Below are 25,042 nucleotides of genomic sequence, written 5' to 3'. Positions count from 1 at the left end.
TTTGAATGTTGCGCCTTATATTTCCTAGCATTTTTTGACGAATTCCTCCTACACCATGGCGACACTCAGACTATCAGCGCTATCGCTGTCCCGAAAGGTAACGACGGTCGCTAGGGTCCAACTATGCGCCCGCGCAAACCAGAGATTATGCTGGCAACCAAGTCCGGCCATTGCTCGAGCTAGATACTCTACCGAATCTACCACAATTGGGCAGCCTAGTCGCGCGCCGGTCATTGATCGTTCGGCTTCAAAGCTGTTCAAGAATGCGGACGAAGCCGTTGCCGACATTAAGAGCGGGTCAACAATCCTCAGTTCTGGCTTCGGTCTTTGCGGAGTTGCAGGTAAGACACTATTTACGAGCGGATGCAACACCTAGACTGACCATGTAGATACCATAATATCCGCCATCGGTCGACGAGGGCCCGACAACATCCACTCTTTAACCGCAGTCTCGAATAATGCCGGTGCCCCAGGGAAAGGCGGACTTTCCACCTTGACACAATCGGGCCAGGTTGACCGACTCATTATATCATATCTGGGAAACAACAAAGCGCTGGAACAGAAGTATCTCACGGGGAACATTGCGATTGAACTGTGTCCTCAAGGGACATTGGCGGAGCGGCTACGCGCTGGTGGAGCCGGAATCCCTGCGTTTTACACTCCCACCGGAGCTCGTACGTTGCCCTGAGCCAGTCACTGTTCTCGACTGACCATCTGTCTCCTTGAAAGACACCTTTCTCCAAGACGGAAAGATCCCTGTGCGTCTCGACTCATCTGGTAACGTGCTGGAGCACGGCAAGGCTCGCGAGACAAGGGTATTCAATAACAAGAAATACTTGATGGAAACTGCCCTTACCGGAGATGTTGCCATTCTCCGAGCATGGAAGGCGGATGAAGCTGGAAACTGCGTATTCCGGTATGCTATTTTTGCTATACCGAAAACAAGCACTGACGACATGGTTGTAGCTACACTACAAAAGCCTTTGGTCCGATCATGGCCAAAGCAGCCACCCTTACCATCGTCGAGGCCGAAAATATCGTTCCTGTAGGATCCATTGATCCCAATGACGTTGACCTACCCGGCATCTTCGTGGACAGAATTGTTCCTGCCACGAGCGAGAAGCACATTGAGATTTTGAAGCTGCGGAAACCGCAGGAAAATGGCTCAACGGCAGAGCCAGACTCTCCGGCTATCGTTCAGAGAAACAGGATTGCTAAGCGAGCTGCAAAGGAGCTCAAGCAAGGGTACTATGTGAACTTGGGAGTTGGTGCGTAGCCTGAAGCTACCATACAGTCTGTGCTAATTCTGTACAGGAATTCCTACTCTCGCTCCGTCAATGTTGCCCGAAGATGTGAAAGTGTGGATCCAGTCAGAAAATGGAATTCTCGGAATGGTAAGATAAGACCTGATACCATGATCGAGCACAAGCTAATCATAATAGGGACCGTATCCCGTCGAGGATGAAGTCGATGCGTAAGCACAGCTGGCCCACTCTCATGAACGCAGTCTGACAGGGTATAGGGATATCATCAATGCCGGCAAAGAGACGGTCACACTCGTCCCAGGTGCTGCCACCTTCGACAGCACCGAGTCCTTCGGCATGATCCGCGGCGGGCACGTCGATGTCTCAATCTTGGGAGTGCGTTGCTCCCCATTCACTTTATCAACACCACTAACCATCGACAGGCCCTCCAAGTTAGCGCCAACGGCGACCTCGCGAACTACATGATCCCCGGAAAAGTTTTCAAGGGCATGGGCGGAGCTATGGATCTAATCTCTAACCCCGATCAAACTAAGATTGTCGTCGCAACCAGCCACACAGCCAAAGATGATTCTCCTAAGATTGTTGCGGAATGCGCTCTGCCATTAACTGGAGCGAACTGCGTCAGCACGATTATTACAGAACTTGTAAGAAACCGCACTCCCTGGAACGGAAGTGGTAGGGCTAACAAGAATAGTGTGTATTCCAGGTTGACCGTGAAAAAGGCGAGCTTACTTTGACGGAGCTTGCGCCTGGTGTGGAGGTTGATGAGGTCCGGGAGAAGACAGCGGCACCTTTCCATGTTGCGAAGCAGCTGAAGGTTATGGAGTAGCTTTAAACGGGAATTTGATTGATGGCTATACCCTTCTATATAGAGATTCTGTACATAGTTTTTAACAAGTGGTTTGCCTATCTGAAGATTCATTTCTTAAGTCGTCTACCTGGCCAGCCATTGCCCCGTCGAACTATTTACATAGCCTGCTAGTTCGGAGGAGTAGCTTTGAACAATCAGAAGTGCTTTACTTGTCCCTTTTATAAGATAAGCGATTCCTTTTACCTTACCTCACCCAGAAACACACACAGCAGTCTACTACAGTCCTAATCTGCCAGAACCCCGACCCGCCCATATGTCATATTCGATACTCCCTCTCCCACCAAGATCACCGTCTATCTGCCCGTTCGTACTAGTACCGCTCAATAGCGCTCAGTCCCCCCCTCAACCACCACAGACAAACCCAGTACACGCCCAGCTTAGCCACGGGACACTCACTCACCTCCTGCGCTCCTCATCGTTCCCAGTCACTAATCTCCCGTTCTCCCTCTCCTCCTCCTCCCTTTTTCTCTTCTTCTCCCTCTCCAAGCCCAAGAAACTGACCAAAATCCCCACATCATAAATCATCTTCAACGCCCCGGCAAGCACGAATCCACCCCCCAGGTACCCTCTCTCCCCAAGCACACCGGTAACAAGCGGCCCCGCACTCTGCGCACTTGTCTTAACAACATTGATAGCACCCATAATCGCCGTGCGCTTATCCGCCGGTAATGCGCTCGCGAGAAATGCCGATCGCGGTGCGGTGTCCATACTCTGGGTACATGCACGGAAAACCAATAATGTTAGTGCGAGGGGTAGCATGGATGGAAAGGGGATAAGGAGGAGACATAGGGCGGAGGGAAGGTGGGTGAAGGCCATTGTTTTGATGTTGCCGATGCGCTTGGCGAGGGAGGAGGCGACGAGCATGGACATGGCGGAGATGAGAGATGTTGTGAAGAAGATGCTGCCTAGTCTGCCTTCGGGGAGCTGGAATTTGCGTTTGAAGAAGTAGGTCATCCAGGATCTGGTATAGTTGATTAGCTTATGATTGAGCTGACTGGCATGGCGTAAGCTAGAAGGAAGTGAGGAACGTACAGAGATGCAAGACCCGATCCGAACGAGTCGATGCCGAAGAGGATGAAGAGCCGGATAACTAGCGAGACGAGCTCCGGGTCACCGAGGAACGAGAGGATGGATTTCTTCTCCTGCTCGGGCTCGAGTTCTGGCCGTGCGGTCTCAACCCCGCCACAAAGGACAGGCTGCGTCTCACGCAATAAAGGCTGCGTCTCATCGCTGCCATTACCAGCAGCACTTTGCTGCTTCTTGACCTTCTTAATCTTCACCTCCGCCTCGACCTCCTGGCTCAGGGCGATGGAGAGCAGAAACTTAACAACCCCAATCGCAGCATACGCAAAGAATATTGTCCGACAGGCAGGAATATATTCCCACCCGCGCTCCGTCTGCAGAAGATTAATGGCCCACCCGGTAGCCATAACTCCGAGCGCCGTCCCGGCTGTCCCGAGCAGGGAGTACCAAAGCAGAACATCACGCAGGTGCTCTTCAGGCGTGAGATGCGCAATCGTCGACTCTTCAACAGCTTTGAAGGGGCCGATCTCGTTACCACTGTTCGATATTAGCTTTGATCCTCTATAACTTGCATCCGAAAGGTTGAACCAGGGAAATACATACCTCGGACTAATAACACCGAAAACCGCCGCCGCAAGCAACGCCCAATACTCCCCTACCAGTCCGAAAACAACCCCACTGCCTACCATCAAGATAGAGCCCAAACTCAATACCGCGCGACGTCCCAGTCCATCCGCGAACAAAGTTAGCAGAAAGCTAATCGCCACATCTCCAACCATGGTAAGTGTCATGAACAATCCAATCTTGTCATCAGAGATTTTGAGCGCAGACAGATACGATGCGAGAATTAGAGTTGTGCCGCCGTAGGCAAAGAGGCGCACGAAGCGCTGGGCGCATAGAAGTTTTGCGTCGCGGGGGCATCTCCATAGCGAGAGAAGGCCGAGTTCTTCGAGGATTCTGGCGGCCACCGAAGATGTTGTTGTTTGGTGAGTCATGGTACGGGGATTTTATAAGACGTCCCAGTCAAGGACATCTGCGAAACATCAATTGAGACTCAGAGTGAGGAGGAGGCAGTTAGTAGGAAACGAGTGAGGTAGGGAGGATGAGCAATGCCAAGACTACTACTTGAATGGGCTCGGCCCTAGTTACCTAGACCTACCTAGCTTTGCCTATACTACGGAGATAAGGGATTCGTAGACAGAACATACTCTCTGCCCTCGTCATACCATCTGTAACTGGCCATTATTTGATGGAGATCCAATTCAACGTTCCTATTCTATCCATATAAACCTTCCGTAGACATTCTTAAACTACCATAACGATCGATCATCAACGAGCGTTATATCCCAAAAACCCAATCATATACCAGTCGTGTATCTCGTATATCCAAACTATAGCACCATCTTGAAATTCGGGTCGCGGTCGTCACCGTACCCTTCGTACTTGGCGTACTTGCCATTCCTCTTATCTCGATTCACCTTGGCGCAGTAGAAGACGTTGAGGAGGATCATAAACCAAGCAAAGACTAATAAACCCATTACAACAGTGTGGCCGCGGTAAAACTGAGGCTTATCTTCGCTTGGGTAGATGAAAGCTAGTACATTATCAGCTAGGCCCCTCGGATACTGATAATGGAAATGGAAGAGAGGGAAGACGTACTCGCTACAAACCCTCCAGAGTTCGCAATAGCCAACTGCATACCCGACGTCGTAGCCCGCTTATAGTGGCCCGCAGAGTTATTCGAATTCCAGACTAAAATGCAAGGCACGCTGGCATACATTCCAGTAGCCATGAGGAAGGTCATGCCGTATTTGACAGTTGGTGAACTGATATTCCCAATGGCGGCATACCCAGCTATAGCTATGGGAAGTGTGAACAGCATGATGACGCCTCTTAACTTGACCTTGTCTGACAAAAAGGCAACAACAACAGTTAAGAGAGCGGCCACAGCGTACGGGATCACGGTCCAGAGCTGTACTTGGTTCGGATCGGTAGCAAAGCCACTTTCATCGATGATCGTCGGCAGCTATAGCAGGTGTCAGTACTGCTCTCTTGCACAAAAAGGTTGGGATACATACGAAGAGACCGAAAGAGTACAGCCCAGAGAGGATAGCAAAGTACGCGGTAGCAGAAAACCACATCTGCGGCTCCAAAAGGCCTCGTCGAACTTCAGACCAGGCCAAGCTTTCTTCTTCATCTGGCAGAGCGCTGCTCCTGTTAGCGCTTGGAGATTGTTGGAGAGAGAGCAGGACTTACCCTTGTACAGCAGGATTCTCCATCCTAATCCTATCGCGTGCAAATTGACGTTCTTCCTCAGTCAGGAAAGGTGCGGTCTCGATACTGTTTGGTAGGCAGAAGTAGCTGAGGCATCCGCAGAGGAATGTCTGGCGCACTATTAGCCGCAGGCGACGGACAAATCCAGAGCACTCACCAGAAGTCCTTCGATGATCATGATCCACCGCCATCCTTCCAGACCTCCTCGAGGGCCGATTTCGGCCAGACCACGAGCGAGAAGCCCCCCAAAAGCCCCAGATAGCGAAGCAGCCGTATAGAACAGACCAATCCGGAGAGCCAAATCTCCCCGTCTATAGAAAGATGACAAGTACAGCACCTTTGATCATCAGCAATGTATCCTTCAAGTAGCATTAAATACTGACCATCCCAGGAAGCAAACCACCCTCCGCAATACCTAGGAGCGCACGAACAGCAACAAAACTAGCAAAATTTGTCACAAAGCCTAAACAGAGGGTAAAAACACCCCAGACCGCTGTGAGAGCTGGCAACCAAATCTTCGGAGACACCTTTTTGATGACTAGATTACTTGGTACTTCGCTGTTAGGAAACACGTTAGCTACTGGGAATTACCGAAAGATGAGCCGGTCCTGGAAAGTCATACCTAATGATGTAAAATAGATAGAAGATTGTCAGACCAATGTCGTACTGATGGTTTGTGATGTTGAGGTCCTCTTCGAGGCCGAGGATTTTGGCGTTGCCGACATTTGTCCGGTCAAGAAACGAGCAGAGAAAGAGGAGTGCAAGGATGGGAAGGATCCTGAGCAGCATGAGTAAAAAAAGCGTCGGCCGAATGTGATAGAGCTTACCTGGTGTCCAACTTGAAGAGGACTCTCCTCGTCAGTTTCTGCTCGGCTTCGAAGTCACCGTTCGCACGCAGCTCGTGCTTCTGTATATCATCGGCCATCTCGACCCTGGACTTTTCAACATCCATTGAGATGGTTGATCGTGAAGAAATCAATCAAGGGATGGTCGCACGCCGCATTCGTGACAAGGAACAAAAGGGGATGTGGGCTGGGAGAAAGTCGAGCAGGGTAAATAAGCAGCGGTGACGTGAGAAAGAAAAGAAAGGAGGACGTCTTTCAAAGTGCTGCCACCGAGGGCGATCGGCTTTACTTTTGTCGCCGATCAGCGTCGTGCAGCGCTGAGAGTCTTGGAATGTCTTGACCCCGCAGTTTGATGGTAGCCAAGACGGCACCCCAGATTGCTTACTCCAGAGTCAAGTTGGAGACCTGCCATTCTCTGGGGGCCTTGCTCCGAATCACTGCCCTTTGATTGATAATCGGGCCTCAAAACTAGCATCCGACAGTACCGACACTGCTTTCTCACTCATTTTGGACTGGATGATGAATCCTTCGTGCTGCCCCAACGTCTCAACAGGGCAAGATTGGCAGCGTATTCGGTCATCGGCCGACCGCCGATGCCGATGTAACCAGCCGCTGATTGTTGAGATAAGCGGCCGTTTTTCTATTCGAGACTTCTCATGCTAGTGCTTGCTGCGAGTTCTGGTGAGTGTTCGGAGTTTATTTTCAGCATAGTTTCAGAGTAAACTGACACCGAATTCTTGTCAATGCTTAACCCCAGATCTGCCGTCTCGGCGCCGAGAGTCTTGAAAATATATTAAGCTACGAGTATTTCACGATTATAAATCTGTTCGAAGTGAATATGGATTTCAGAAGATGTCCCTAAATGTACATTGCTATCTGGTTTCCTCGTCCTTCGGACGACCCAGCTCCTCCTCTATCGGCCTAGGTCTGAAAAAGAGCGAGACCGGGATTAGTGGTGATCCTCCTACCAGAGGATACTCAATAGTAACCCAATCTCCTTAGTAGATACCCTCGAAGCAGTCTTGTACCTAGATCTTAATCGAGCATACGAACGTATGCCCGCACTGGCTCAATTTCGAAGCAGATCCCGTGCAGGCGGATAGAGAGTCAGATATGACAGCGACTAGTCGGCATTGGCCATCTCCTCATCAATCATATTGTCAATCCAGATCATGTATTGAAAGCTAACTGTCTCGAACATGATTCTCCTCCATCGTCGAATTAGGTCCCATGCCTGTTCTCTGTCATCCCCAAAAAGAATCTTTAACTCGCAGGTCACCCTATGATCAGTGTAGGGCATGCGATCTAAGATCGCAAGACCCAGGTTGGTGATAGCGATGCCATGCATAGAACGTGAACATTCAGTGAGTTCACCTTTGGAATATATGCTTGGCAGTGGTTTCAACGAGCTCCGATGAGTCCGTATCTGCTTCCCAGCATCGGCGTCGCTGAGTTCGTTGCCATCTGGCAAGATGCCTATCTTTCGGTCGCTTGTAGAAGCATGGGCTTGAATGTTAGGCCCTCTTTGAAAGACACTCGGATACTGTCATCATTGCAATTAAATTCCACCTCGCTTGAGCCCTGCGACTTCTTATAACAGCGAGGAACTGCATAGAGTTGTTGATTATCAAGCATTATGCTCTGCAGCATATAAAGGACTGGATCTTGTTCCAACAGTTGCTGGAGAATCCCGTAGTGCAGAGTTCCTCTCCCATCGTAAACGTCGTATTCAATAAGTGCCATCTCAATAAGCGAGTGACCTTTACCCGGAAGGTCTTTCGAAGACAGTCAGTCAAAGAATTCTCCCCCGCATCTCAACACTCCTGTCTCCAAGAAATCTTTTGCTTTCGTACCTGCATTCTGCACCCCACATCGGTTGAGGAGATCCGTAACAAGTGCTAGCCTCGGCATATTGCCGATAATGTTTGTGAGACTTCCCCCATCAGGATCGGCTAGTCCTGTTTTTCTCCTTTTCTGGCTGGAGCTGCTTGAACTGTCCATTGATCCTCGCTTGGTTGAACCTCTGGATCCTGTAGGCGGAATCTGCCCACTCTTGCCTGCTAGCGAAGAGGGACCCTTTGTGGGTCGAGTTGGAATAGCTGCAGGCTTGATTGGGGGAGTCACTGTGGTTTGGGTTGGGGGAGCTGCGGGTTGAGCTTGGGTCGCTGTTGGGAGGTCCAGAATCCATTTGAACTGGCGTATATCGGCTTCAGTATCTTCAGGTGATATAGTTTCCAGCAAACCAAGCCCAGTTATCTCGAGTCCCTTGGCCGCCAACCACTCTTTCTTTGGAGCGGCAGGAATCTCGCTCTCCTTTTTGCTGTAACCAGTTGCGCGATCTACGTCGCTTCCTTTTGGTTTTGGTTTATTGGAAATACCGCGCCCAACGTTGTTCAGTCTCCATGTGATAGCTCTGAGTAGGAGTACCATTGCATCTCTGAAGACAGGCACAGCTCTGGCAAGGCGTGCACAGCTTCGATCTAAGTTATAGGAGCCCGATATCTCTCTGAGCTTCTTTCCATCATCCCCCCATTTGTCTATGACAACATCAATGGCCCTTTGGCGAGAGCTTTTATTCGTTCCTTGTTCACAGCAGTAAAATATCTTTCCCAAGAGGTGTTCTCTTTGCGCATCACAAAGTTGTCCCAATCCTGTCCATATTCGTCCATTGCAAGGCGAGCGAGCTCGACAAAGAACTGATTCTGAGCCGTAGCGTGCGGCGTTGCCAATTTGTGTCCCTCTTCCGTCATGATATCCAATAGGAGGCGATATTGCTCTTTCGTTTTTGATTTCCTCCAGTCAGTGGTTGCCTTCAAGAGCTCATCGAAACTGTGGAATAGTTGGCCGTCTATTTCCACAGCTGGTGTAACTGAACCAGGAGCACTAATTTCGGGAGCCATCTAAACCAAACATTTGTTAGTGGGAGCAGTGAAGTAAAGCCAAGCACATACTGTGTGTTCTGGACACTGAGGCGCTCCTGGAGTGCTAAAATTGGTATAATGGTATTTTGACACGGAGCTATATTGGTAAATGGGTATTTGGATTGAAAATAGTCTCAGATAGAGAGTGGGAGGAAGAGAGTAGGAGAAGGAGGAGAGTTGTGTTTGGCACCGTTTCTCGATATTCCAGGAATACACCTAGGCAACACGGAATTCACTCGATATATGAAAATAGCTCATACTAAAAGGGGTCCAATTGGGTCAAGATTCACTCAACGCCGCAGAAAAAAGAGTTTGATCAATCCTGGCAGCAGTTCGTCACTCTGCTGAAGCCGCGTCAGAGGTCGTCCGCAATGGGAAGAAACTGGAACACTCAACTTGACAAGTATTGGCCTTAGAAACCGAGTTTAGATTCGGAGAAGAGAAGAGGAATTAAGTCTTGTTCTTGTTCTAGATACTGCTATTTTGCTATATAGGTGTAATACATCTGCTATTACTAGAATCTGAGTCAATATGGGAAGAATATCCTATCCGCAAAAGTCCAAGTACAGCCGCTTAAATCACGACCGCATCGCAGAGATCTACACCATATGTCATGGCACAGGGGAACTCATGGGTAGCTGCTCATGGAGAGTGGCATCTAGGCTAGGTATCACCTGGCTTGCCGATGTCTCGGTCTCTAAATCTTTATACTAGTACTCTCAACAAGGCGAAAAAATATGTGAGCAACTAGAAAGAGATGGCGAAAGCGGGAAATAGACATTGCAGGTAAGGGAGAAGTGCCAAAGTAAGAGAAGCCAGGACCTAACTGTAACTGGGCACAAGCAGGGAAAAATGAATGAATAGCATTGCGAGGATCAAGTCTATTATGCAATTTTATACATCAAACCGAAATGGAGTATCTATCTAATTATGTAACTCGACACAACCGTGTCTATATATACAACTCTTCACTGCAGGAGACTGATTCTTGCAGTGCAGCGAGTGTAAGGAAAGAAGGAGTATGAGGAAGAGAAGTAAAAGACACTCAGGCAGTGTCATAGGTGTAGCAGAGGACATCACCTTGGGTGTTGAGAAGCTGCTCAAGGGTAGCTGTTCCAGCAAGGGCGCCGATGTTGACCTCAAAGTCAAGAGTCACGTTGACGCCGCTGTAGTCCATGGGCTCGACGGGACCACCGACCTGGTGCAGGCGGGTGGTGAGGTCGTTTTGCTGCCACTCCCACAGAACACGGTCGACATTACCATGGTGAAGGTAAAATAGGGGGTCACCAGGGCTCTCGTATTGGTTACCGATTGTTCCGAGAACGCCCCCGACACCAAAGTGTCCGCTTCCGTGGATGTTGGGCTCAGTAAAGGAGGGTGTATTCTCCAAGGCACGAGCAAAGGAGGTGTAGTCAGATTGGCTTTGCACATGGTCAACAAGGCTCTGCTGAGCGAAGCTGTTCATGATGTGCGGGGTGAAGTCACGCTTCAAGCAGCCGCCACCGCTGTGGTGTAGCTGAAATTTGTCCGCAGTGAACGGCCCATCCTGGACGCAGCCACCGCCGGTACGGCCGGTAATGTTGAATGGATTGTCTGCGGGGTCGGTGATCTCGACCCAAGCACCATTACCACCGAAGCCAAGCTCTGGATCGAAGATCTCGGTCTCGAAGATGGCGGTGGACTCGGGGTCGGATGAAGCATCTAGAGACCAGTTCCAGTAACTGAGAGAAAAATGTGGTTAGCTAATCAGGTTGCTGCAGATACACTGTGCAAGACAAAAAGGCCGGAAGCTTACGGCTGGGCGCCAGTGTATCCACATTCTTCCCTCAAGGACTTTTCGTAAGAGGCAACGAAGTATCTGTGCCAGAGAGCAAAGTGGCCCTGTAAGAGAACGGTGATCAGCGGTGATCGGCAAAGGACAAGACTTGTATTAGTGTATGACCTACCACCCAGTGGATACTTGGAGTCTGCTCTGAGTGAACGGCCTGGAAGTCGTCGAACCGGTTCTCAGCACCGTCGAGACCAGACTTGGGCTCCAGCGTGGCCAAGCAGTGGACGGCCTCAATGTACTCGTTCCTCTCCTCGATGCTCAGTTGTCTCCTGTAGTGGATAGGTCAGACACTGCTGGATTGGGAATATGCAGATACCCAAACACGAAGCTTACCATTCTTTGCGCACCGGAGGGTTCTGGCACTTAGCTGCACATCCCTTCTTCGGAGCAGCCGAGGCAAGGTGTAGCAGCGCTAAAGAGGAGAAAATCTTGGCGAGATGCATCTTAAAAGTTTGTTTGCACACTCTGGGATAGCTACGGCCTGAAGGAATTCCAATGCCACATGGGAGACGGGCTCTTTTAAGACAAAGTTTCGTCGAGATTGGGGCCCGAGGGGCCTCTGGACCATGACTTGTTTCGGTAGGAGCCTGGAAGCCCTAACTTCGGCTTCGATACTCGGATGGGCCAAATTCCTTGAGAGTTTCGCGAGTCAGCTAGCGTCGATTAAGTGGCGTTGACCAATGTGGACTTAGGTGGGAGTACAGGACGAAGGAGATGAAATTTGAATTCCTATCAGAAAGTCGCGTTGTTGCAACGAATTCCAGCCCCCACCAATAACATGTCGGGGCGCAGGGCCAAATGATTCAGGGAAAAACGCCAAGAAATCTGCTTATACGGTCCGGTCAAGGCCGAAGTTTGGTTGTCCAGAGACATCGCTTCCTGCGCAACAAAGTTCAACCAGGATTACAATTCTTCGATAGTCTTCTCCGGACTCCAACATTGTACCAAGAAGAGTTCATCGAATTCCCACATTTCAGCCGGAATATCGGGGAAATGACCACCCGTACGGAACCTCCGTATTTGATTTTCGCGAATTCGCCAGAATCCGAACGTGGGGAGCGGGTTAATTGGCCCCTACAGGTTGAAATGAAAAGCATGCATCCAATGGAATGGCTAAACGGCCCAGACGGTTGTTTGCGACTCCGAGATTGCATTGCGAAGCCCCGACTTCCTCTGGACTGCAGTCGCTGGTGCCAAATAAACTTTCCCGCATGATGCATGGCCGATGCCCAGTCTTCGAGAAAGAATGGTGTGGCTCGGCCAGTCGCGAGGAGCGCTCGATCTCCGTTGATTGTCGTAAATGTACGGAGTAAATCATGCTCTGCAGGTGTGACCTTGGGTCCAGAATTATTTGAGTTCCCTGATACTTCGTGGTGGTACCTGTGATCTCCAATGACGCCTCGCTCCATGAACCGAGCTTCCATTCGTCTTTCTTATAACCGTGGACCCCGGCGACCCTTCGGATAAGAAAGCCTTCGTGCAGTGCCTGAGCGCCTCTCCCGAAGTAGAGATTGGGTCTTCGATGCGTCCTGTCCGCCATGGCGTACATCTCGACTGAAAATGGCTCGTTGCAGCCGATGTTCCTCATCGTGATGAGTCTGCTGTTGTTTCTTTCAGTCGTCACTGTCTCATTGCGGTTGTATTGTCGAATTTTCCGTGTCCACAAGGTTGGCGCCGATGACTATCTCATTGTGGCTGCGATGGTCGTCACCATCGGAATGGGAGTGATGAACGGATTCCATATCGCAATTGGAACCGGGTATGTTGCTTACCCTTGCAGCACCATCCGCTTCGCTGACGGTTTTTAAGCCAGCATCTGGAGTATCTGGATCTGGAGGTAGTCCTCATCCCAACCCTGAAGCATTGGTATGCTTATCAGTTGGTTTATCCTATCACAGTTGGACTGGTCAAGTTCAGCATCCTCGCGCAGTACTATCGCATTTTCGAAGTGAAGAACTTCAGGATCCAGGTAATAGTGGTTGGGGTGTTTGTGATGATCTATACCATCGTCTGCATCTTCGTCAATGTCTGTATGCTCTGAGTCAGTTACCTGGAAAAACTGCTGACACGCATAGGCTTTCGAATGCCACAGCAAACCATGGCGAGCATGGGACCCTTCGTTCCCGGAAGGCTGCAACAACCTTCCAGCGGCATACTTCTCGACAGCAGCGATAACCATATTCACTGATCTGGTCATCCTCGTGATGCCACTTCCGCAAATCGTAAAGCTGAATCTCAACCGACGAAGAAAATGTCTGCTCACCCCACCCGAAGCACCGTGAAAGCCCCTGCTAACAGCGCTTAGATGCATTGATCGCCATTTTTCTGACCGGAACCTTCGCCTCCGCTGCTTCGATCGCTCGGCTCAACTCCTTATACAAATATACCACCACAGACGACGTATCCTATGACGCAATCCAGATCCTCCTCTGGTCACAGATTGAAGTCAACGTTGCCATTATCTCCGCCTCCGCACCCTCCCTTCGTCCCCTCTTCCGCCGCTTGTTCAAGGGTTCTTCGTACGGCAAGAATGGAGCTTCGAGCTCCCCGTATCCCAACTATGGAGGCTATGGCTTTGGCGACTCGAACTATCGGCGAACGCTCACACATAGTAATACACATGGTGCATTCGAGTTGACGTCTCGAGACTATGAGGCTCATAATGGTAGAATCCCGGGGGTTGGTCGGTCAAATTCAACAACGCGCGTGACGCATGATGACGAGGCTAGTAGTCAGGAGCTCATTCTCGACCAGCAATCGAATATCGTGAAGACGGTTGAGATTGAGATGAAGAGTGAAAATCGGAGGTAACTGGCGAGGAGAACAAAGAGATTGTATATATGGGAACGGGTACATGTGTGTTCAGGACAGGTGTTTTGGATGGAATAGATGGCGTTTGAAATCTCTCCGTCAGGTAAAAGGGCCAAGGTATGCATGATAATCTAGAGTAATCATAATCAACTTAGCCACCTGTACTTGTTGAACCGTTAACCTACCATGATTCCCATCTCGAGATTGTCAGGGGAGAACCCGAGTTCCTTTCTGGCTGTGCTCGAGACAGCACGTAGTCAACTCGATACACAAACCGACGGATCCTCCATATATGAAGAAAGCTTAAGGTGAAAAAGGGGTCCAGCGAGATCAGGATCTACCTGACGCTACAGAAGCTATCCATTGATCGACAATGAAAGATCCTGCTCGATCCTGGCGGCAGGACTCCGGAGTAAGTAATTTTGTTAGAGCCGCGTCGTCGGAGTTGGTCCGTGGTGTTGGATGATGCCGGTTGATCATCACCACCGACTTGACAACTAGACCTTAGAACGGAGTTTACTTTCAGAAAGAAGTTGCCCAAGATCTTGTTCTTGATGCTTCTCTTCATTATGTAGGTATTATATACATTCGTTCCCAAAACTTTTCATTATGGTAAAGAGGGGTATCAAATCAGCAAAACAACCAAAGTACGGCCGCGTAAATCATGACCGCCGCGCAGAGATCCACGCCATATGCCGTGGAACAGGAGGAAGAGGCTCAGTATGAGTATGGATATTATGATATCTTAGCGGCGAGCTGGTACTGAACGACTCGAGCCTTGTCTCCTGATTAATCTTCTTGGATGCCAAGGTGTCGATCCTGCAGGATTTCATTAGACGGAATTTTCTTCCACATGAAATTAACTTACAGCATGATCAGAGGAAAGAGACACTCCATTGTATATGCGAACCGGTCGATTTGTCCGGCAACTGTAGTTGCGGACTGTGAGGTTACTTGCGAGGAGTATGTCACTGCGCGTGTGATACCGATAAAACAAAGGCTTGCGACGCGGGCTTCGGTCGTGCGGAGGAGGTATCGGAAGACGAGCCTCGTGGAGGAGATCTTGGGAGAGACACGGTATGCATTGTGAAGAAGGCGGATGAGGAAGAACGAGCTCCATGTCTCGACAAGGGCGATAGTTGTAAAGTAGCCGACGTGTAGATGGCCGATCAGATGTTGGTACGGACCTGCGGAATGGAGAGATGTCTCGCCGTTTTTGATTTCAAGCACTCTGTAGACAAGGATGGCTATGCGAAGGACGGAAATGGCGAATATGAGGAGCCAAAACACGCAGAGGAAGATGGTTCGAGCAGTATTGCGAAGCGTGTGGATAAGGACCTGATGAGAATCTATAAGCTTGGATTTTGATATCACAAGCCAAATTGCAAGGCGCATCGTACCTGGTATGAATAGAATGAAAGCCCGGCTTCCTGAATCTGTTGTAAAGTAAGCGGTTAGCCCAACAATATGCGAAAATTTAGGATTGTGCGTACAAGCCAGAAGAAATCCGCGAAGGCACTTGCCGCGGCCCTATTAGAGACCGCATTTTCCGTGTAGAAGGCAAAATAACAAGCGCCATTGGCGATCGCGCAGGAGATTGACACGACGATAGGAATATAGGTCAAAGGGCTTGGGCGGCTGATGAAGAGCGCCCAGACCCCTACAAACGTGACAAAGAGGCCAATACTGCTCAAGATGGACCAGCTGAGTTCGAAGTAGGTGGCCATTGACATAGGCACGTCAGGCTCAGGCTTAGGATCCATCGCGGTAGGCTGTTGATTGATTCAGAATAGAGCTCGTCCCCGACCACCCCCCCGCGTAGCGAAAGCTGCAAAAGGGGTCTTCAATTGTCTCATTCATGCGTGATGAAGGTGTTGAGTGAGAGAGGAGGAAAGAAGAGTTCAAGAAACTCGCGTGATATGGGGAGATTTCAGACAGATTCCTGGGGTAGGTAGAATCGACCGGCTTTCCCCTGCGGAGGTGAAACGCTGGCCGTGTGCCGATCATTTCCCCCGCAAAGCTGATTGACGGAGAGAGATGCTCCGTCTCCATTCATTTCGCTCTTTGTCGAATCAACAACAAGCACTTTGTCCTCTCGGTATTCGGGGGATCTCGATCCTTGTCACGGGAGTCTTTGCTAAAAACAGGTATTCCCCGGTCTGTGCGCCTTTGAAGCTCTGGACTGCGCCAGACTCCCGCGCTCGACACTACTTGCAAACCGTTCAACCGCACCATCTCGGGATTCTAAGTTGAGACTTCACGGTCAATATTGCTCCATCAATGACAAGCGGTAATTTGCCATCTACGGCTGGTGTTGCGTCTCTTACTCTCAGAAACACGAGTATTTGCATCAAGGCTTTTTTAACAAGAGTTTGTGATCAAGTATTTTGTGGCGGTCCCAGTTGCTCCTTGTCTTTCGCAGTGCTTGGAGTTGCCTCATAAGTATAGGTTCTCTGGCCTTGCGACTTTCCTTTTGCAGGTCTTGGGGACTAGTTGCCAATTTCAAGAGACAGACCGAGATTTTTGATGCCTAACACATTTGTAGTCCGCGGACGCCCTTGCCATGGGAGAGAAGCCAAGCTGGATGTCTCAGCCATAACTTACCTAATACCACAGTAGTAGCGAGTTCAGTCAATTGTGGGTTGAAACTTGAAGCAGTTTCCGACCGCGCAAGCGGAGCAGACCTGAAAATACCTACACTGGAAAATCAACAGGAAATAGACGAACCCCTGGGGAGTCGGGGGAGATTGACAACAAACGGAAGCAGATATTCCTGTAGCCTTGGAACCTCCTGGAGTGAGGCTGGACGACGCTGCGCTGGCCCTGTCTATAGTGTATGTATTTCCGTATGCCAATTTATCGATTCAACCGGAGGTTCCGCTCTTAAAATGGGCCTTAGAGTTTGCGCTTCTTTGAGTTCCACCGAGATTTTGCCTTGTCCGCCCGAACTCAAAAGCCTGGCGCCTTCATAGGATGACTGTATAGGATGACTGTCTCGAACTCGGTTACTGAAAATCCAGACCGGTTCCTCGGGCTTGAGACTCGAGCACAACTAAGACATCCACAACACCCACTTGGTTCGCCAACGAGTCGACGTTAAACGACCAGCAACCATCGCAGCTCGCTTCTCCGGAAAAGATCTCTTGACCCACCACGTGGGGACCGGAGGGCCTACTCCGGATAACTCTCCGCATGCTAGCCTGCTAGGGTCCGACTCCATCCGAGAGTTCGAGACACGGTCTGACAGCTGGATTTGTGAGCCATTTGGAGATCGTATCAACTGAAAGCAGTGCTCTTTTTCAAGCGCCACAAGGTCCAAGACTCCAAGTAGTCTCACTTGCATCGTACTATTGGATCCTGGCTCGATTTGCTGTGCCACAAGCTCTAGCTATCACAGTAAGACTGGGGCACCACGTGTATCTTCCACGTGCACATTTGGTCTTCTCGAATTTTACGATCCTCCCTGCACAATCGAGCAAGAAAAAAGGACACCGGCCTTTGCAGGCTTGGTTCCGCTTTGGTGCACATGGTATGGCTCTAAGGCGGCAGCTGGTGTTGAGGCCTGGATCAATTTCAAGACGAGTCAGCAAGCTGCATGACAAAAAGCATTAGTGAAAGGCACAAACTTAGAGAGTCAGCCAAAAGACCTCACCAGGCCTGACTCCCGAGTGTGGACTTCGCCATTCGAGGTGGTTATTATTCTGGGCATCGTGAGATAAAGGCTGGACCGGGACCGGCAGCTCTAATAAGGTTGTTTCATAGAGGGGGTCAGTGGTTACGAGCAACACGGCTACAGCTGTTTGACTCAGTTTATGAATCCGAATCAGGTGTCTTTTGACGTTCGACTTCTCCTTGAACTCATGACGTGGGCGAGTACAGGTCGACGAAGCCGGGCATTCGAAAACTTATTGGCGGAATTCTGTTCATGATTCTTCCAGGAGGCATGATCTTCAAATTAAGAAAAACCAGGGCAGGCAACACAGATTAGTTCTGTGAATGTGTGCGATATTGAGAAATTCGAACTTTCTGATTTGTTACAAGCCCTAATGGCGTTCTCGGCGGCACGTTAAGAACAGACGATTAAGTCGTTAACAAAAAGAAGAAAGAGAGAGATCAAAGAAGCTAAGAAAGCCTGACATCGCCGATACTGGTATTAAGGCCAGGAACCTTTTGCCAAAATAACTTCGAGACATTCGAGGCTCTAAAGATCACTCCAACTTCGTCACCGACCTTTGAAAAGCATTGGCATGGTCAGGAGCCTTTTTGGCTCACAATAGAACTTCCGCCTTAACGCTTCTTTTACTGAGCTGTACATTTCTTCCAAGCGTTCTTTATGCTGACCATGGTTGTGTCGGAAGGGGGGGGGGGCAATTGTAAAAGCGCAGCCGGCGAGTCAGTCTCACCATCCCTTCGGAGGTGGCTACCTCGCTCTGTCTCGATTTCTTCTTCTTTGAAATGGACAAGGACGCCTCGTCAAAAAGACTACCTTGCCTTTGCAAGTAGTGGTCCACATGCTCATCAGCGAAGTCATATTGCCGTTCAGGAAGCTGCCCTTAGTTTTGACGCAGGGTTCCTTCTACCTCAGGTCGTCCTTGTAGGCGACCACAGTGGTGTCCATCTTGTAGCATCCCTACATATGCGCTGTACCAGCCCGAGGCCCTTCCTTGAAGATAATCTAAAGAATAACCTCAGAGTAGTAGCACTTGGAAAGGGGGGACAGAGAAGAAACTTACTTTGTTAACAAACATATAGATTCCAGCCAGGTACACTCCGCTGGAAACAAGGAACGAAGATTCATGGTCTTTAAAGTCATTGAAGTTAGAGCGTCTCACATCCGTACTCACTGACTGGTATATCATAAGGACAGTTGGTTCTCGGTCCCTGAAGATCTCATCTGCGTATAGCCAGTCTTGGAGCAAGTCTCTGATTCTCTCACAGAGACAGCTAGACGGTACAAGAAAGGTAGGAATATAGAAAGAATAAAGAAAAGTTCATTGAGATGATTGAAGCACCCTGGAAGAGGCGAAGCACAGTTTCTCCTTTCTCAAGAACTAGGAGGCGGGGGGTATCAGAGGGGAAGAAGAAGCCTTCGCGGTTAGCACCCAGGAAAGTTCCTGGAATTCCCACAATAACTGAGAACTTCATAAACTCTCCAGCGAGAACATTGTTCCTGGTACTGTCAAGGTTTTTCGACTTACTTATAGCAATCAGGCCACATCCAGAATGCTGGCCAGGGCGTTGGTAAAGCTACCTAGCAAATCCCACGACCAGTTCGTGGGTTGGCATGATGGTAACCACATATCTAGGGACGCCTGTTCTGTGTTTTTATGTTGCGTGTTGCCCTCCAGGCCTTCACTCGTTTATTTTCCTCTCCTCCCTGGGCCTACCTTTCCTCTTACAAAGTTTCCTTTCTCAGTCCTCCTCTATCTTCTCTCTACCGATCTCTTCCACCTTCATCGTTCACCTCCCTCTGATCGTTTGGTTTTCTGATATCCGCCACCTTCATTGTCCTCTCTTCACTTATGAATTTACCTTTATCATCTGGTGCCTTTGAGCTAACTGCAAGGTATCTCTCTCAATACTCTTGCATACTCACTTTGCATTCTAACACATTGCAAAGCTCTTTCAAGTCTCGAATCCTCACAACCAGGTCTTCCTATTTATCTTCCATGTATGCCTCCGCAGCTTGCTCTTCTGATACAAACCACCAGACTAACACTTTATCCGCAGCAATATCGAAATCTCCGGCTCTGTCGTGCCTTGCTTAGAGCCCTGCTGGTGTGCAGACCGGTATCAACTGAAGAAAGTTATCTGCCAGAGAATTCATGCCCAGAGCCCCTTATGCAATATCTTTGGGTACACTATAATTTAGTCAAGCTTACCCAGCATCACCAATAGAATAGCCAACTGTGAGTGGAGTTTCCACTGAAGACTTTCTTTAGACCTTCAAGCCTGATGCACCGGAACTGATCAAGCTTGCTGCTACTCTAGTGGATGAAGAAGCTCTCACATATCTACCCTCGCACCTACGTTTGCGCTCCCCTTCGTCGACGACGAAAATAAAACTGGAGACTACACAACTGGTCAAATAAGCATCCAGTGCCTGATTCTATATACGCTGGCATACCTAAAACCTTTAGATACCTCTCACCATCATCGACCGGGGCTGCGATAAGCGGAAGAAGAAAAGCCACGGTCATGAACTAGACCTGTGCTGTGAGTTGATTCCCTGAAACCCCATCTTCACATTATTTCTAACAATTTGATTAAACAGCTTGCAATTCTCGCCTCTTACCCTCATCAGCCAGTGATACGAACAGTCAAAAAAGAAAAGCCACGGAAATCGAAGAGACCTGATCGCCTATATGCTGTCTTTGTGCCTTCTCAGGGACATTTCTTGACTAGAAGGGCCCCATTTTGTGATGCCCGTGGGTCTCAGTGCTTCAGCTCACTGCGCTGTTTTTGCTTCTCAAAAACACTCTCCGACTAGAAAGGTTTCATTTTAGGAGCCCTCGGCTTTCGACGCTTCAGCTTTCTGCGCTCAGGCTGACAGAAGCTGCCGGCAAGCGTTTCTTCCTTCTGACACTCCAAGTACAGGACAGCGCTGGTCTCTTATGCTTGCCAGCTCTAATATATTTGGCATACACATAGCCCTACTAGATAGCGGGATGTAAGGAGAGGTTCAACCTTGGATCCAGTCTCGAAATACTCGGAGGATACTCTGTCACCTCCACTCTTGCAGGACGGCCAGATCTTCTCTTGCGCCGGGGGTTAGCGCTCAAACCAATCTTAATTCACGCAAGCGTGGTCACGACGAAACCCTGGACACAACCAGTGACATTTTTCCAGAGCATGGTGTTGATAACAGCCGTGTATACAAGCATCCGCTCGCCTGCACGTTCTAGGTGTCCCGGAATCACAGGTTTACATAAACCAGAATATCTAGAGCGATGGAGCTGCATGAGCTTTGACGAAGATTGGAATAAATAGTTTATGGCGTCGCGTCGGCCTCCAGTCTGTCCCAAATTCACCGTTTGAGCGAGTACGAGAATTGAAGTACGAGAATTGGAAAGTCATGCTCTGAGATTTCCTGCGCTGAAGCAGAGAAATACACGCGGAAGGGAACTAAGCAATAGAGGCCATACCGGCAGTAGAAGACGCAGAAGAGGTGGTTGTGGTGATTTCCGCGGTGATTTAGCTGGATGTTTTCCTTCAAATCTTCTCCTCTTCGCTCGTGCTCTGGATTCTGCGGCTGATACTCACTACGAACAAAATGGTCGACTCGCGGTTTTTACTGCCAACCAACCAATTCGTCCGCAGCATTCCTCAGTTGGCACAAACAACCTCACTCCCCAGCACTTTGCCGCCACCCGAACTGCTGGAAATCAGCCTGGTTATTCAATGAAAACTCCAGCCAGCAGTACGGATCAGCCCGCGGTGGGCCAGTGGCACACGGTATCATGGGTCTCCCAAGCTATCTATTCCGCTCTGAATCCTCACTTTTGGAAACTGGTTCTATACAAGGCCCGCCTTCAGACTTTAGCACAGGGCACATGGGGCGGGGATCGAGGTGATCACGCGATGATGCGTCTGTGCGCGCTGCCAATACCCAGGACGCGAATGACAAGGTGTATCAAGCACGAGCTGGGCCTCTCGCATCAGGTGCATTTCGACGAGGCAAACGCTCGGCCAGATCAGACAAAGACAACAGGCGACCTCAACCCGCTCATCAAGAGCGCTATTAGCACTGCGAGTCATTCCTGGTGGGTGAGCCTTACACCAACTCAGCCGGTGTGAAATGTTCAGTCTATGATCCAGCTTCAAAACTTTCAGATGCTACTTATCACCTCTTTAGCGTAAGCCATACGATCTGCTAGCTCCCTTCTGCTGGAGCATGCAGGAAATCATAAGCCTGCGTCTGATAGGTCTACTCAGACTCACATAGTTTGTTTCGAAGCACTCCTCAACATCTCCTCAGCGGCTCTGGCGGGCGACGCTGCTGCGCAGCACAGGGAGTCAATGAACAGCTTGGACATTCCGACCGGTATCGAACATAAATACTGTCGACTGTTCACGTCTAACTGCAGCGCTGAGTCTAGGACCCTTGCCACAAGGCTCCAGCCTGATACAGCGCACTTTAGCCTCTCCTGAGCAACATATGCCACAGAGATCTACCAAAGCAGCGGTGAATTTAGCTAGGTACGAACCTAGCCTTAGGTTAAAAGCTCGGAGAGGATACTTCGTCACTTCTGGTGGGAGCTACTCAGGACTTGCTGCATGAGTGGTTTGAACTCAAACAGCGGGTGAAATTCATTAGGATCTCCTTAGGCTGCCACAAACCCTTCGCAAGGGGCTGATACTTCGCCTGCAAGCGGGGTCTTCACGCTGGTTTTGAGGAACGTCTGTTCTCGCTGCATCGCTGAAAAAGGGGCGTCACGTTATATTCCTGAACAAATGGACTTACATCTCCAAGAGTGATTACCGAATCGAGGCTGTCGAGAACACGCTGCATACTACCCAGGCGGCTCACGAAAGCTCGCTAAGCCGGGTTCAGATTTGGATACGCTGACCAGTATAAGTCAGAGTACAATCCGGCCAAGAGATGGCCGAAGAAGCACGCTGGGTTTAAAGAATTCTGAAGAAACGGCCTATATTTCTGGAAAGCGACTACCGAATCGAAGCCAGATATTGGGAGCGTTATGCGCATTACCCAGGCGGTTCACGAAAGCTTGCTAAGCTAATATCCAAGCTCGGTCACGTTGAATTCGAAGCACAATTCAAGGTATGGTCGAAGGAGGGCGCTTTTTTGAGGATCAGCTCTCCTTGCCGTATCGCCAATCAAGGAGAGTTATGCTGTAGTCCTGAACAATCAGACTACATTCCCAGGAGCGATTACCAATTCGAAGCCAGTTACCTGCTCTGCGTATTAAGCAGCTCACGAAACTAGGCAATTCAAGCTCCGCTACGTTGACAAGGCTTGGAGATCTCAAAACACAATCGGGTTAATAGATGACTGAAAAGGCACGCCGGATTTGAAGGACAGGGATGCTTCGAGGCGTACGCCTCAAAAAGAACGTTTTGCTTCAAACCTCTGAATTTTCATTGCGTCATGCCAGACATATTACATAAACGAATGTTGCCTACCTTATCCAGAATGTCGGATACGTGCAAGTCGAACAATTGGGAACCATACTGGTATCAAGCTGAATTTGAGAAATATCTCATCTTGCACGGAGTCCAGCCACTCTCGCGCTGAATCTTTAGCACCATGATGCTGATACCAACAGATTATCGAGAGCATGAAGCACCCTTAAGTGTTCCGGCATACACGCAGCCCTACCAGCCTCAACAGAATCCGGCATACACACAGCCCTATCAGCCTCAACAGAATCCGGCATACACAGAGCTCTATCAGCCGGCGAAGGATGCGGATGCATACATACTGCGCAGGGCTTGATGAGGTACCATTTCCAAATACAAACAATCGGGACACTCCAACCCCATCTGCCACACGGGGCCAAAGGCACTGGGGCTGTACAGAAGGAAACATCATCTGCCAGCATCCTTGGCAACCGCGGTCACCAACTCACTGCCGAGTCCAAGGGTCAGGGTGCACTCCACGCGAGAACAGTTCGACGACCTCATCGATCCCCCTGAAGACGCCACATGAAACAACCGCAAGCGTACCATGATTTCGCGTCTCTCGGAGGAACACCAGAGAGTCCCAAGAGCCTGTTTGAAGGTGGAGCAATGGGTTATGAATACACCCGACCAAGACCTCCCACCAAATGACGACAACGCCCTCGTCACGACACAATTGGAGACCGCCGTGACAACCACAGACGCGGACGGCACACAGAAGAAAACCAAGAAGATTATCAGACGGAAAGGAAGGCTCGCCCGGCCGCAGGTCGATCCCGCAACACTCAAGTCCGAGCCGCCACCGCAAACCGGACCGGTCTTCAACCTTTGGTATACATGTCGCCAGAATGTCAAGTCGGCACATCTACACGCACACGAAACTGCAGGCTCCAAGTGCATGGCACAGGCAGATACAGTTTAGACTTAGTTTGATCCAAAAGACGGGCGTCCGTGTGCCACGCACATAGAACTGCCAATCTCCAACGGCACAGCGCATGCAGATGGCCGAGTAAGCTTCCAAAACTGCTGCCAGCACGCTCCATTGTCTAGAGTGCGCGGAGTACCTCAAAAAAGCTGCTACTAAGGATGACATCGACTTGACTGTGGACCGGACACACAGGACTCTCCTACACGCCCTTGCGCTCTATCTGAAACCGGAAAGCATAAGAAGACACGGCATTTGATGTCTGGTTGAGAAATGTGGCGGACGACCTTCAACAAAGAATTAAAACGAAGAAATTTACTCGTCATGGATATGCAAATAGATTATCCCGCGCGCTTGAGTGTCTCTTGCTGCCTCTGTCAATAACGTATTACTGTTACTGTTGTCCACCAGCCCTCCAGGCTCCAGCTGAGGTACCTTCAGTGCGTCACCTGCAATGGGGGTCCGTGTAACAATTGAACCCTCACCACGAATAGCATATACGCGCTGTCTTTATGTTTGCTCAGCGTTGTGTCAGCTAGAGCGAGCGGTGGCGAACCATGATGCACTCATGGAAGTCGGTCGACTGGAGGGACGGTTTCTTCTACTCTCATTTGGGACCCAGCTCCTACCCCATCCGTCTCTTTGTAGTTTAAACTACCATGGCCATGGACTATAAGAGCTTGCAAATTGTAAATAGTGCGCGTCTCCAGAAGGTTTCACAGCCCCAGACCAGCCTCGCGTGGTACCAATTGACTACCTATCCCAAGTTGTGCTTGCATACAAAATGAAACTAGTCGTGCTTTCCAACAAATAGAAGCTGTACGTAACTCACAGAGTAATGGGATGATCCTCGCCGTCCCTCTCCTCAAAATGGAGATCAATAGAGTGTTTCCAATCACCCCAGAACGCCTGAAAAGCTTAAGCGCACGAGGACTTCCTACAAATATGCACGATGCTTCAAGAGAAAGAAAGAAGCAAGTCCATTTCTCGAAGATGGCAGAACCCCTACTGTGATGCTGATACCCCACAGAAAGATGGAAAGCTCGCGTTGGCCGCAGCTTTGAGATGGCCGGGCTTGACATTCAAGTACTATATAAGATCACGGTATCCTCTTGGTAGCGTTGCTGATTGCTTG

At 49.7% G+C, this 25,042-nt stretch overlaps 8 protein-coding genes across 8 annotated transcripts; 3 read left to right on the top strand and 5 right to left on the bottom strand.

The window, feature by feature from the left end:
• Window positions 1-2: 2 nt before the first annotated feature.
• On the top strand, window positions 3-2,167 carry BJY04DRAFT_197073 (3-oxoacid CoA-transferase). The gene is made up of 9 exons (XM_073712443.1): window positions 3-341; window positions 390-674; window positions 730-916; window positions 967-1,268; window positions 1,315-1,394; window positions 1,443-1,474; window positions 1,523-1,640; window positions 1,688-1,909; window positions 1,960-2,167. The coding sequence occupies exons 1-9, from the start codon at window positions 56-58 to the stop codon at window positions 2,092-2,094; spliced, it is 1,647 nt and encodes a 548-aa protein (XP_073567724.1). The 5' UTR covers window positions 3-55; the 3' UTR covers window positions 2,095-2,167.
• A 209-nt stretch (window positions 2,168-2,376) lies between these two features.
• On the bottom strand, window positions 2,377-4,208 carry BJY04DRAFT_197072 (putative MFS transporter). Its single transcript, XM_073712442.1, has 3 exons — window positions 3,763-4,208; window positions 3,169-3,696; window positions 2,377-3,097 (listed from the first exon to the last, which is right to left on the bottom strand). The coding sequence occupies exons 1-3, from the start codon at window positions 4,152-4,154 to the stop codon at window positions 2,533-2,535; spliced, it is 1,485 nt and encodes a 494-aa protein (XP_073567723.1). The 5' UTR covers window positions 4,155-4,208; the 3' UTR covers window positions 2,377-2,532.
• A 196-nt stretch (window positions 4,209-4,404) lies between these two features.
• BJY04DRAFT_121848 (putative MFS transporter) lies at window positions 4,405-6,649 on the bottom strand. Its single transcript, XM_073708349.1, has 8 exons — window positions 6,261-6,649; window positions 6,056-6,211; window positions 5,817-5,991; window positions 5,591-5,770; window positions 5,416-5,543; window positions 5,238-5,367; window positions 4,819-5,185; window positions 4,405-4,753 (listed from the first exon to the last, which is right to left on the bottom strand). Exons 1-8 carry the CDS (start codon window positions 6,383-6,385, stop codon window positions 4,551-4,553), a joined length of 1,464 nt encoding a protein of 487 aa, XP_073567722.1. The 5' UTR covers window positions 6,386-6,649; the 3' UTR covers window positions 4,405-4,550.
• Window positions 6,650-10,244: 3,595 nt separating this feature from the next.
• BJY04DRAFT_209626 (tyrosinase family protein) lies at window positions 10,245-11,810 on the bottom strand (the record flags this gene model as incomplete). The annotated part of the gene is made up of 5 exons (XM_073714150.1): window positions 10,245-10,920; window positions 10,995-11,080; window positions 11,146-11,299; window positions 11,364-11,458; window positions 11,802-11,810. 5 exons carry the CDS (start codon window positions 11,808-11,810, stop codon window positions 10,245-10,247), a joined length of 1,020 nt encoding a protein of 339 aa, XP_073567721.1.
• Window positions 11,811-11,921: 111 nt separating this feature from the next.
• Window positions 11,922-12,458, bottom strand: BJY04DRAFT_197069 (uncharacterized protein; the record flags this gene model as incomplete). The annotated part of the gene is made up of 1 exon (XM_073712441.1): window positions 11,922-12,458. Exon 1 carries the CDS (start codon window positions 12,452-12,454, stop codon window positions 11,924-11,926), a length of 531 nt encoding a protein of 176 aa, XP_073567720.1. The 5' UTR covers window positions 12,455-12,458.
• A 62-nt stretch (window positions 12,459-12,520) lies between these two features.
• On the top strand, window positions 12,521-13,965 carry BJY04DRAFT_230323 (uncharacterized protein). Its single transcript, XM_073719268.1, has 4 exons — window positions 12,521-12,789; window positions 12,840-13,056; window positions 13,106-13,283; window positions 13,336-13,965. The coding sequence occupies exons 1-4, from the start codon at window positions 12,569-12,571 to the stop codon at window positions 13,839-13,841; spliced, it is 1,122 nt and encodes a 373-aa protein (XP_073567719.1). The 5' UTR covers window positions 12,521-12,568; the 3' UTR covers window positions 13,842-13,965.
• A 409-nt stretch (window positions 13,966-14,374) lies between these two features.
• BJY04DRAFT_197064 (uncharacterized protein) lies at window positions 14,375-15,902 on the bottom strand. The gene is made up of 3 exons (XM_073712440.1): window positions 15,335-15,902; window positions 15,242-15,277; window positions 14,375-15,179 (listed from the first exon to the last, which is right to left on the bottom strand). Exons 1-3 carry the CDS (start codon window positions 15,602-15,604, stop codon window positions 14,706-14,708), a joined length of 780 nt encoding a protein of 259 aa, XP_073567718.1. The 5' UTR covers window positions 15,605-15,902; the 3' UTR covers window positions 14,375-14,705.
• Window positions 15,903-23,529: 7,627 nt separating this feature from the next.
• On the top strand, window positions 23,530-23,904 carry BJY04DRAFT_221672 (uncharacterized protein; the record flags this gene model as incomplete). The annotated part of the gene is made up of 1 exon (XM_073717200.1): window positions 23,530-23,904. The coding sequence occupies one exon, from the start codon at window positions 23,530-23,532 to the stop codon at window positions 23,902-23,904; it is 375 nt and encodes a 124-aa protein (XP_073567717.1).
• Window positions 23,905-25,042: the final 1,138 nt, after the last annotated feature.

This window comes from Aspergillus karnatakaensis (genome assembly GCF_047715665.1).
Source record: "Aspergillus karnatakaensis strain CBS 102800 unplaced genomic scaffold BJY04scaffold_51, whole genome shotgun sequence".
Lineage (NCBI taxonomy): Eukaryota > Fungi > Ascomycota > Eurotiomycetes > Eurotiales > Aspergillaceae > Aspergillus > Aspergillus karnatakaensis.
Note: the sequence above shows the minus strand (reverse complement) of the source record. Positions and strands in the feature narration are given on the sequence as shown.